This window comes from Homarus americanus, unplaced genomic scaffold, assembly GCF_018991925.1.
Source record: "Homarus americanus isolate GMGI-L3 unplaced genomic scaffold, GMGI_Hamer_2.0 scaffold56415, whole genome shotgun sequence".
NCBI lineage: Eukaryota > Metazoa > Arthropoda > Malacostraca > Decapoda > Nephropidae > Homarus > Homarus americanus.
This window is the reverse complement of record NW_024737610.1, coordinates 7,501-18,623: the sequence shown is the minus strand read 5'-3', so window position 1 is coordinate 18,623 and position 11,123 is coordinate 7,501. Positions and strand designations below refer to the sequence as shown.

Genomic DNA, 11,123 nt, shown 5'->3' with positions numbered 1-11,123 from the left:
CAGTGTTACCAGTAGGGAGTAAGGTGTGTGTACAGACAGTGTTAACAGAGAAGTAAGGTGTGTGCTAGACAGTGCTTACCAGTAGAAGGGGTGTGTGCTAGACAGTGTTACTAGTAGGAGTATGTGTAAGCAGGATTGTGTTACTAGGTAGAGTAAGGTGTGGTACAGGATTAAGTGTTACCAGTGAGATAAGGTGTGTAAGCAGGAGAAAAGTTACCAGTAGGAGTATGGGTGTGTGCTAGACAGTGTTACCAGTAGGAGTAAGGTGTGTGCCAGACAGCAAGTCACCAGTAGGAGTAAGGTGTGGGGCTAGACAGTGTTACCAGCAGGAGTAAGGTGCGTGCTAGACTGGTGCGTTACCAGCAGGAGCAAGGTGCAGGCCAGGACAGTGTTACCAGGAGTAAGGTGTGTGCCAGACAGCAAGCCACCAGCAGGAGCAAGCGTGCGTGCCAGACAGTGTTACCAGCAGGAGTAAGGTGTGCTAGACAGTGTTACCAGTAGAGTATATGTGTAAGCAGGACAGTGTTACCAGTAGGAGTAAGGTGTGTGTGCTAGACAGTGTTACCAGTAGAAGTAAGGTGTGTGCTAGACAGTGTTACCAGTAGGAGTAAGGTGTGTGCTAGACAGTGTTACCAGTAGGAGTAAGGTGTAAAGCAGACAGTATACTGTGTAGGAGTAAGGTGTGTGCTAGACAGTGTTAATACCAGTAGGAGTAAGGTGTGTGCTAGGACAGTGTTACCTCAATAAGACTGGGATGTGTTAACATTTTAAACATTAGAATATTACCATAGGTAAAAGTTTTTGCATTAGGGTTAGGGTTAGGTTATGATTACATTAATATATCATCACATAAGTCTAACTGTAGATGGTCTTTGTTCCAAGACAATATTAACACCTGTGTTGTGACCACCAGACCTGTGAGGGACTGTGAGGACGCGGGTACAAGGCGGGAGGGAAAAGAGAGCGGAGTCCACACCATCTATCCCAAGAGGTTACTTGTTACATTACCTCAGGTTAGTAGTCAGGTAGTAAGCTACTTGTTACATTACTCTCAGGTTAGGTAGAAGCCAGGTAGTGTTACTTGTTACATTACCCTGTGTTAGTAGTTGTGGTAGTGTTACTTGTTACATTACCCTGTGTTAGTAGTTGTGGTAGTGTTACTTGTTACATTACTCTCAGGTTTGTAGTTGTGTAGTGTTACTTTGTCATATCATTCCTTTTGTGTTAGTAGTTGCAGGTAGTGTTACTTGTTACATTACCTTGTGTTAGTAGTTGTAGTGTTACTTGTTACATTACTCCTTGTGTTAGTAGTCAGGTAGTGTTACTTGTTTACATTACCCTTGTGTTAGTAGTTGTGGTAGTGTTACTAGTTACTATCACTCCTTGGTGTTAGTAGTTGTGGTAGTGTTACTCTGTCACATTACTCCTCAGGTTAGTAGTCAGGTAGTGTTGGCTCTGTCACATCACTCCTCGTGTTAGTAGTCGGTGGCAGTGTCATTTGTCACATCACCCCTTTGCGTTGAAGAAGTCAGGTAGTGTTGTTTGTCACATCACCCTGCGTTAGTAGTCAGGCAGTGTCACCCGTCATATCACCCTTGCGTGCTGGGGCAGTCAGGTAGTGCCACTTGTCATATCACCCTGCGTCAGCAGTTGCGGCAGCGTTGCCACCAGTCAAATCAACACCCGTGCTAAGGCAATCAGGCAGTACACTTGTCATCACCTGTGCCAGTAGCCAGCAGTGCTACCGGTTTACATCACCCTGCGTTAGCAGTCAGGCAGCGTTACTCTGTCGGCTGATTCTGCGCCAGTAGCCGCGGCAGTGTCACTTTTGTCACATCATCTCTGTGCCAGTAGTCAGGTAGTGCCACTTGTCACATCATCTGCGTCAGTAGTCGTGGCAGCAAGCCACCAGTCACATCACCCTGTGTTAGTAGTCAGGGTAGTGTTACTTGTCATATTACCTTGTGTTAGTAGTCAGGTAGTAAGCACTTGTCATATCATCTTTGTTGTGTTAGTAGTGTCATTGTGGTAGTGTTACTTCTGTTGGCATTACTCTGTAAGTTAGTAGTTGTGGTAGTGTTACTTGTTTACATTACCTGTGTTAGTAGTTGTGGTAGTGTTACTTGTTACATTACCTGTGTTAGTAGTTGTGGTAGTGTTACTTGTTACATTACCTTGTGTTAGTAGTCAGGTAGTGTTACTTGTCACATTACCTGTGTTAGTAGTTGTGGTAGCGTTACTTGCTTCACATTACCCTGGTGTTAGTAGTCAGGTAGTGTTACTTGTCACAATACCGCGTTGTGTTAGTAGTTGTGGTAGCCTTGTTGTGTTAGTAGTTGTGGTAGCCTTGTTGTGTTAGTAGTTGTGGTAGCCTTGTTGTATTAGTAGTTGTGGTAGCCTTGTTGTGTTAGTAGTTGTGGTAGCCTTGTTGTGTTAGTAGTTGTGGTAGCCTTGTTGTGTTAGTAGTTGTGGTAGCCTTGTTGTGTTGGTAGTTGTGGTAGCCTTGTTGTGTTAGTAGTTGTGGTAGCCTTGTTGTGTTAGTAGATGTGGTAGCCTTGTTGTGTTAGTAGTTGTGGTAGCCTTGTTGTGTTAGTAGTTGTGGTAGCCTTGTTGTGTTAGTAGTTGTGGTAGCCTTGTTGTGTTAGGAGTTGTGGTAGCCTTGTTGTGTTAGGAGTTGTGGTAGCCTTGTTGTGTTAGTAGTTGTGGTAGCCTTGTTGTGTTGGTAGTTGTGGTAGCCTTGTTGTGTTAGTAGTTGTGGTAGCCTTGTTGTGTTGGTAGTTGTGGTAGCCTTGTTGTGTTAGAGGTAGAGTTAGTGAACTTGGCCTCATAATTAAGTTTTCATGTTGCTCCTGGTAAAATAAGCAGTGATCCCTAACACCTGGTGGTAGTGAGTGACTTAACTATTCTGTTCATCAGAAAGACAACTTACTTACCAAGTCAAAGTTTATATTCTGATTATATTACACACAACTCCAGTTCTTCCTTACTTGAATCAACAATACAAATGTTACTTTAACAATATTGTTTTATCGGCCTGTTAGCCGCTTGGGCAGTCGGTCACGTCGCTGTTGGCAAGTTCTGACTGCCTGTTATACACTGTTGGCAAGTTCTGACTGCCTGTTATACACTGTTGGCAAGTACTGGGCACAAAATGTATCTGTACCTGCCCTAGTGTTGGTTAAGTCTGGTCTTGAAAGAGTTCACACAACACTCTCTGGCAGGTTGTTCCAACAGTTCACACAACACTCTCTGGCAGGTTGTTCCAACAGTTCACCCAACACTCTCTGGCAGGTTGTTCCAACAGTTCACACAGCACTCTCCTGCAGGTTGTTCCAACAGTTCACACAACACTCTCTGACAGGTTGTTCCAACAGTTCACACAACACTCTCTAGCAGGTTCTTCCAACAGTTCACACAACATTCTTTGGCAGGTTGTTCCAACAGTTCACACAACACTCTCTAGCAGGTTGTTCGAAAATTTCACACAACATTCTCTGGCAGGTTGTTCCAACAGTTCACACAACACTCTCTAGCAGGTTGTTCCAACAGTTCACACAACACTCTCTGACAGGTTGTTCCAACAGTTCACACAACACTCTCTACCAGGTTGTTCCAACAGTTCACACAACATTATCTGGCAGGTTGTTCCAACAGTTCACACAACACTCTCTGACAGGTTGTTCCAACAGTTCACACAACACTCTCTGGCAGGTTGTTCCAACAGTTCACACAACACTCTCTGGCAGGTTGTTCCAACAGTTCACGATTCTCACTTTACAAAAGTTTACCCTTACGGTTTTCTGGATCTGCGGCTTCAACCTTAAGCTGTGACCCCTAGTGGGACGGGCATCTGCCAGCTGCTGGTGTAAACATATGACTGAGTAATGTCCTCTGAGGTGTCCGTTTATAGTATAAGCTAGGCAGTTGGAGACGTTCTAATCTCTCTGGATAACTGAGGTGCCGTAGTGCAGGCACCAGTCTGGTGGCCCTCCTTTGGACATTTTCACTCAACTGACAATCCCGAGCTCATCTCGGGGACCAGACGGGTGACAGTCAGTAGTTGACCAGCAGGTGTGAGGGTGTACTGTGAGGTACAAGAGTTGTGTAGTTATAATGAAGGTGTTTGTCAGTTGACCAGCAGCAGGTGTGAGGGTGTACTGTGAGGTACAAGAGTTGTGTAGTTATAATGAAGGTGTTTGTCAGTTCACCAGCAGGTGTGAGGGTGTACTGTGAGGTACAAGAGTTGTGTAGTTATAATGAAGGTGTTTGTCAGTTCACCACCAGGTGTGAGGGTTTACTGTGAGGTACAAGAGTTGTGTAGTTATAATGAAGGTGTTTGTCAGTTGACCACCAGGTGTGAGGGTGTACTGTGAGGTACAAGAGTTGTGTAGTTATAATGAAGGTGTTTGTCAGTTGACCACCAGGTGTGAGGGTGTACTGTGAGGTACAAGAGTTGTGTAGTTATAATGAAGGTGTTTGTCAGTTGACCAGCAGCAGGTGTGAGGGTGTACTGTGAGGTACAAGAGTTGTGTAGTTATAATGAAGGTGTTTGTCAGTTGACCACGAGCAGGTGTGAGGGTGTACTGTGAGGTACAAGAGTTGTGTAGTTATAATGAAGGTGTTTGTCAGTTGACCACCACCAGGTGTGAGGGTGTACTGTGAGGTACAAGAGTTGTGTAGTTATAATGAAGGTGTTTGTCAGTTGACCACCACCAGGTGTGAGGGTGTACTGTGAGGTACAAGAGTTGTGTAGTTATAATGAAGGTGTTTGTCAGTTCACCAGCAGGTGTGAGGGTGTACTGTGAGGTACAAGAGTTGTGTAGTTATAATGAAGGTGTTTGTCAGTTGACCACCAGGTGTGAGGGTGTACTGCATACAAGAGTTGTGTAGTTATAATGAGGGTGTTTATTGCTGGGACTACCAACAGGTGTGGAGGGTGTACTGTGAGGTACAATAGTTGTGTAGTTATAATGAAGGTGTTTGTCAGTTGACCACCACCAGGTGTGAGGGTGTACTGTGAGATACAAGAGTTGTGTAGTTATAATGAGGGTGTTTGTCAGTTGACCACCAACAGGTGTGATGGTGTACTGTGAGGTACAATAGTTGTGTAGTTATAAGGAAGGTGTTTGTCAGTTGACCACCACCAGGTGTGAGGGTGTACTGTGAGGTACAAGAGTTGTGTAGTTATAATGAAGGTGTTTGTCAGTTCACCAGCAGGTGTGAGGGTGTACTGTGAGGTACAATAGTTGTAGAAGTTATAATGAAGGTGTTTATTGCCAGACCAATCAGGTGTGAGGGTACTGTGGAGGTGACCAAGAGTTGTGTAGTTATAATGAAGGTGTTTTGTCAGTTCACCAGCAGGTGTAAGGGTGTACTGTGAGGTACAAGAGTTGTGTAGTTATAATGAAGGTGTTTGTCAGTTCACCACCAGGTGTGAGGGGTGTACTGTGAGGTACAAGAGAGTTGTGTAGTTATAATGAAGGGTGTTTGTCAGTTCACCAGCAGGTAAGTGAGAGGGTGTACTGTGAGGGTACAAAGAGTTGTAGTTATAATGAAGGTGTTTGTCAGTTGACCACTCAGGTGGAGGGTGTACTGTGAGGCACAAGAGTTGTGAAGAGAATGAAGGGGTGCTTTGTCAGTTCACCAGCAGGTATGAGGGTGTACTGTGAGGTACAAGAGTTGTGTAGTTATAATGAAGGTGTTTGTCAGTTCACCAGCAGGCATGAGGGTGTGTACTGGGTGAGGCACAAGAGCTGTGTAGTTATAATGAAGGTGTTTTGTCAGTTCACCAGCAGGTGTGAGGGTGTACTGTGAGGCACAAGAGTTGTGTAGTTATAATGAAGGTGTTTGTCAGTTGACCACCAGCAGGTGTGAGGGTGTACTGTGAGGTACAAGAGTTGTGTAGTTATAATGAAGGTGTTTGTCAGTTGACCAGCAGCAGGTGTGAGGGTGTACTGTGAGGCACAAGAGTTGTGTAGTTATAATGAAGGTGTTTGTCAGTTCACCAGCAGGTGTGAGGGTGTACTGTGAGGTACAAGAGTTGTGTAGTTATAATGAAGGTGTTTGTCAGTTGACCACCACCAGGTGTGAGGGTGTACTGTGAGGTACAAGAGTTGTGTAGTTATAATAAAGGTGTTTGTCAGTTCACCAGCAGGTGTGAGGGTGTACTGTGAGGTACAAGAGTTGTGGAGTTATAATGAAGGTGTTTGTCAGTTCACCAGCAGGTGTGAGGTGTACTGTGAGGTACAAGAGTTGTGTAGTTATAATGAAGGTGTTTGTCAGTTGACCACGAGCAGGTGTGAGGGTGTACTGTGAGGTACAAGAGTTGTGTAGTTATAATGAAGGTGTTTGTCAGTTGACCACCACCAGGTGTGAGGGTGTACTGTGAGGTACAAGAGTTGTGTAGTTATAATGAAGGTGTTTGTCAGTTGACCACCAGGTGTGAGGGTGTACTGTGAGGTACAAGAGTTGTGTAGTTATAATGAAGGTGTTTGTCAGTTCACCAGCAGGTGAGGGTGTACTGTGAGGTACAAGAGTTGTGTAGTTATAATGAAGGTGTTTGTCAGTTCACCACCAGGTGTGAGGGTGTACTGTGAGGTACAAGAGTTGTGTAGTTATAATGAAGGTGTTTGTCAGTTCACCAGCAGGTATGAGGGTGTACTGTGAGGTACAAGAGTTGTGTAGTTATAATGAAGGTGTTTGTCAGTTGACCAGCAGGTGTGAGGGTGTACTGTGAGGTACAAGAGTTGTGTAGTTATAATGAAGGTGTTTGTCAGTTCACCAGCAGGTGTGAGGGTGTACTGTGAGGTACAAGAGTTGTGTAGATATAATGAAGGTGTTTGTCAGTTGACCTCACCACCAGGTGTGTGGGTGTACTGTGAGGTACAAGAGTTGGGGAGTTATAATGAAGGTGTTTGTCAGTTGACCACCACCAGGTGTGAGGGTGTACTGTGAGGTACAAGAGTTGTGTAGTTATAATGAAGGTGTTTGTCAGTTGACCACCACCAGGTGTGAGGGTGTACTGTAAGGTACAAGAGTTGTGTAGTTATAATGAGGGTGTTTGTCAGTTCACCAGCAGGTGTGAGGGTGTACTGTGAGGTACAAGAGTTGTGTAGTTATAATGAAGGTGTTTGTCAGTTCACCAGCAGCTGTGAGGGTGTACTGTGAGGTACAAGAGTTGTGTAGTTATAATGAAGGTGTTTGTCAGTTCACCACCAGGTGTGAGGGTGTACTGTGAGGTACAAGAGTTGTGTAGTTATAATGAAGGTGTTTGTCAGTTGACCACCAGCAGGTATGAGGGTGTACTGTGAGGTACAAGAGTTGTGTAGTTATAATGAAGGTGTTTGTCAGTTCACCAGCAGGTATGAGGGTGTACTGTGAGGTACAATAGTTGTGTAGTTATAATGAAGGTGTTTGTCAGTTGACCACCACCAGGTGTGAGGGTGTACTGTGAGGTACAAGAGTTGTGTAGTTATAATGAAGGTGTTTGTCAGTTGACCACCACCAGGTGTGAGGGTGTACTGTGAGGTACAAGAGTTGTGTAGTTATAATGAAGGTGTTTGTCAGTTCACCAGCAGGTGTGAGGGTGTACTGTGAGGTACAAGAGTTGTGTAGTTATAATGAAGGTGTTTGTCAGTTGACCACCAGGTGTGAGGGTGTACTGTGAGGTACAAGAGTTGTGTAGTTATAATGAAGGTGTTTGTCAGTTCACCAGCAGGTGTGAGGGTGTACTGTGAGGTACAAGAGTTGTGTAGTTATAATGAAGGTGTTTGTCAGTTGACCACCAGGTGTGAGGGTGTACTGTGAGGTACAAGAGTTGTGTAGTTATAATGAAGGTGTTTGTCAGTTCACCAGCAGGTGTAAGGGTGTACTGTGAGGTACAAGAGTTGTGTAGTTATAATGAAGGTGTTTGCTGTTCTCAATACTCAGGTGAGGGTGTACTGTGAGGTACAAGAGTTGTGTAGTTATAATGAAGGTGTTTGCCGGGTTCACTAGCAGGTAAGGAGGGTGTACTGTGAGGTACAAGAGTTGTGTAGTTATAATGAAGGTGTTTGTCAGTTCACCAGCAGGTATGAGGGTGTACTGTGAGGTACAAGAGTTGTGTAGTTATAATGAAGGTGTTTGTCAGTTCACCAGCAGGTGTGAGGGTGTACTGTGAGGTACAAGAGTTGTGTAGTTATAATGAAGGTGTTTGTCAGTTCACCAGCAGGTGTGAGGGTGTACTGTGAGGTACAAGAGTTGTGTAGTTATAATGAAGGTGTTTGTCAGTTGACCAGCAGGTGTGAGGGTGTACTGTGAGGTACAAGAGTTGTGTAGTTATAATGAAGGTGTTTGTCAGTTCACCAGCAGGTGTGAGGGTGTACTGTGAGGTACAAGAGTTGTGTAGTTATAATGAAGGTGTTTGTCAGTTGACCACCACCAGGTGTGAGGGTGTACTGTGAGGTACAAGAGTTGTGTAGTTATAATGAAGGTGTTTGTCAGTTGACCACCACCAGGTGTGAGGGTGTACTGTGAGGTACAAGAGTTGTGTAGTTATAATGAAGGTGTTTGTCAGTTCACCAGCAGGTGTGAGGGTGTACTGTGAGGTACAAGAGTTGTGTAGTTATAATGAAGGTGTTTGTCAGTTGACCACCAGGTGTGAGGGTGTACTGTGAGGTACAAGAGTTGTGTAGTTATAATGAAGGTGTTTGTCAGTTCACCAGCAGGTGTGAGGGTGTACTGTGAGGTACAAGAGTTGTGTAGTTATAATGAAGGTGTTTGTCAGTTGACCACCAGGTGTGAGGGTGTACTGTGAGGTACAAGAGTTGTGTAGTTATAATGAAGGTGTTTGTCAGTTCACCAGCAGGTGTAAGGGTGTACTGTGAGGTACAAGAGTTGTGTAGTTATAATGAAGGTGTTTGTCAGTTCACCACCAGGTGTGAGGGTGTACTGTGAGGTACAAGAGTTGTGTAGTTATAATGAAGGTGTTTGTCAGTTTACCAGCAGGTATGAGGGTGTACTGTGAGGTACAAGAGTTGTGTAGTTATAATGAAGGTGTTTGTCAGTTGACCACCAGGTGTGAGGGTGTACTGTGAGGTACAAGAGTTGTGTAGTTATAATGAAGGTGTTTGTCAGTTCACCAGCAGGTATGAGGGTGTACTGTGAGGTACAAGTTGTGTAGTTATAATGAAGGTGTTTGTCAGTTCACCAGCAGGTATGAGGGTGTACTGTGAGGTACAAGAGTTGTGTAGTTATAATGAAGGTGTTTGTCAGTTCACCAGCATGTATGAGGGTGTACTGTGAGGTACAAGAGTTGTGTAGTTATAATGAAGGTGTTTGTCAGTTCACCAGCAGGTATGAGGGTGTACTGTGAGGTACAAGAGTTGTGTAGTTATAATGAAGGTGTTTGTCAGTTCACCAGCAGGTATGAGGGTGTACTGTGAGGTACAAGAGTTGTGTAGTTATAATGAAGGTGTTTGTCAGTTCACCAGCAGGTGTGAGGGTGTACTGTGAGGTACAAGAGTTGTGTAGTTATAATGAAGGTGTTTGTCAGTTGACCACCAGGTGTGAGGGTGTACTGTGAGGTACAAGAGTTGTGTAGTTATAATGAAGGTGTTTGTCAGTTCACCAGCAGGTGTAAGGGTGTACTGTGAGGTACAAGAGTTGTGTAGTTATAATGAAGGCTAAGCTGTCAGTTCACTCACCAGGTGTGTGGGTGTACTGTGAGGCACAAGAGTTGTGTGGGAAGTTATAATGAAGGTGTTTTGTCAGTTCACCAGCAGGTGCTGAGGCGTACCGTGAGGGTGCCGTTATTGTGTAGTTATAATGAAGGTGTTTGCTGCTGACCACCAGGTGTGAGGGTGTACTGTAGGAGGTGCCAAGAGTTGTGTAGTTATAATGAATGTGTTTGTCAGTTCACCAGCAGGTATGAGGGTGTACTGTGAGTACAAGAGTTGTGTAGTTATAATGAAGGTGTTTGTCAGTTCACCAGCAGGTATGAGGGTGTACTGTGAGGTACAAGAGTTGTGTAGTTATAATGAAGGTGTTTGTCAGTTGACCACCAGGTGTGAGGGTGTACTGTGAGGTACAAGAGTTGTGTAGTTATAATGAAGGTGTTTGTCAGTTGACCAGCAGGTGTGAGGGTGTACTGTGAGGTACAAGAGTTGTGTAGTTATAATGAAGGTGTTTGTCAGTTCACCAGCAGGTATGAGGGTGTACTGTGAGGTACAAGAGTTGTGTAGTTATAATGAAGGTGTTTGTCAGTTCACCAGCATGTATGAGGGTGTACTGTGAGGTACAAGAGTTGTGTAGTTATAATGAAGGTGTTTGTCAGTTCACCAGCATGTATGAGGGTGTACTGTGAGGTACAAGAGTTGTGTAGTTATAATGAAGGTGTTTGTCAGTTCACCAGCAGGTATGAGGGTGTACTGTGAGGTACAAGAGTTGTGTAGTTATAATGAAGGTGTTTGTCAGTTCACCAGCAGCAGGTGTGAGGGTGGACTGTGAGGTACAAGAGTTGTGTAGTTATAATGAAGGTGTTTGTCAGTTCACCAGCAGGTGTGAGGGTGTACTGTGAGGTACATGAGGGACAGTCATGGACGGTGTTCCTCGCTCGTCACCATCAAAGTACACAAGAGAACTTTACACGGTCTTGGCAAGACTACAAGAAGGGCTTCGGGGACCCTGAAGGAGAACACTGGCTGGGTAAGGTGTCTCATATATTATTGTAGTTTGTTGTGGCTCACTCCACCAATGGCTATAACATCACACAATGTAGGTTTATTTACTTACCCTCAGCCAAGGTGGGTTATTGTGTTCACTTGCAGGAAATGAGAACCTACACACGCTGACTGGTGGAGAGACACGTTACCGCCTGAGGGTGGAGGCCACCAACCTGCAGGGAGAACAACGATATGGAGAGTGGCGAGTGTTCCGTGTCGCTCCTGAGGACAACAGGTATACCAGCACGCTTATGTTACACACTCTCCTGCCACTTAACTGTCAACACTTTCTTTCTTTACACCAACTATGGTCCATGAACCCGAGCTGAAACAATGAGGTTGTCAGTAGGTATTTTACAGTAACTATGAAGGCTAAATCAAAGACTTAAACTTACATTTACTTCCCAAAATAGACCCAAATAT

At 44.6% G+C, this 11,123-nt stretch overlaps 1 protein-coding gene across 1 annotated transcript in view; it reads left to right on the top strand.

Moving 5' to 3' along the window:
• Window positions 1-913: 913 nt before the first annotated feature.
• LOC121873499 (fibrinogen C domain-containing protein 1-like) overlaps window positions 914-11,123 on the top strand; it is a gene marked incomplete at its 5' end in the record, with an annotated part of 16,376 nt that continues 6,166 nt past the window's right edge. The window contains 3 exons of the mRNA XM_042377090.1: window positions 914-991; window positions 10,526-10,683; window positions 10,806-10,935. Of these exons, the coding sequence (XP_042233024.1) occupies window positions 914-991; window positions 10,526-10,683; window positions 10,806-10,935 (366 nt within the window). The remainder of the gene's footprint in view (window positions 992-10,525; window positions 10,684-10,805; window positions 10,936-11,123) is intronic.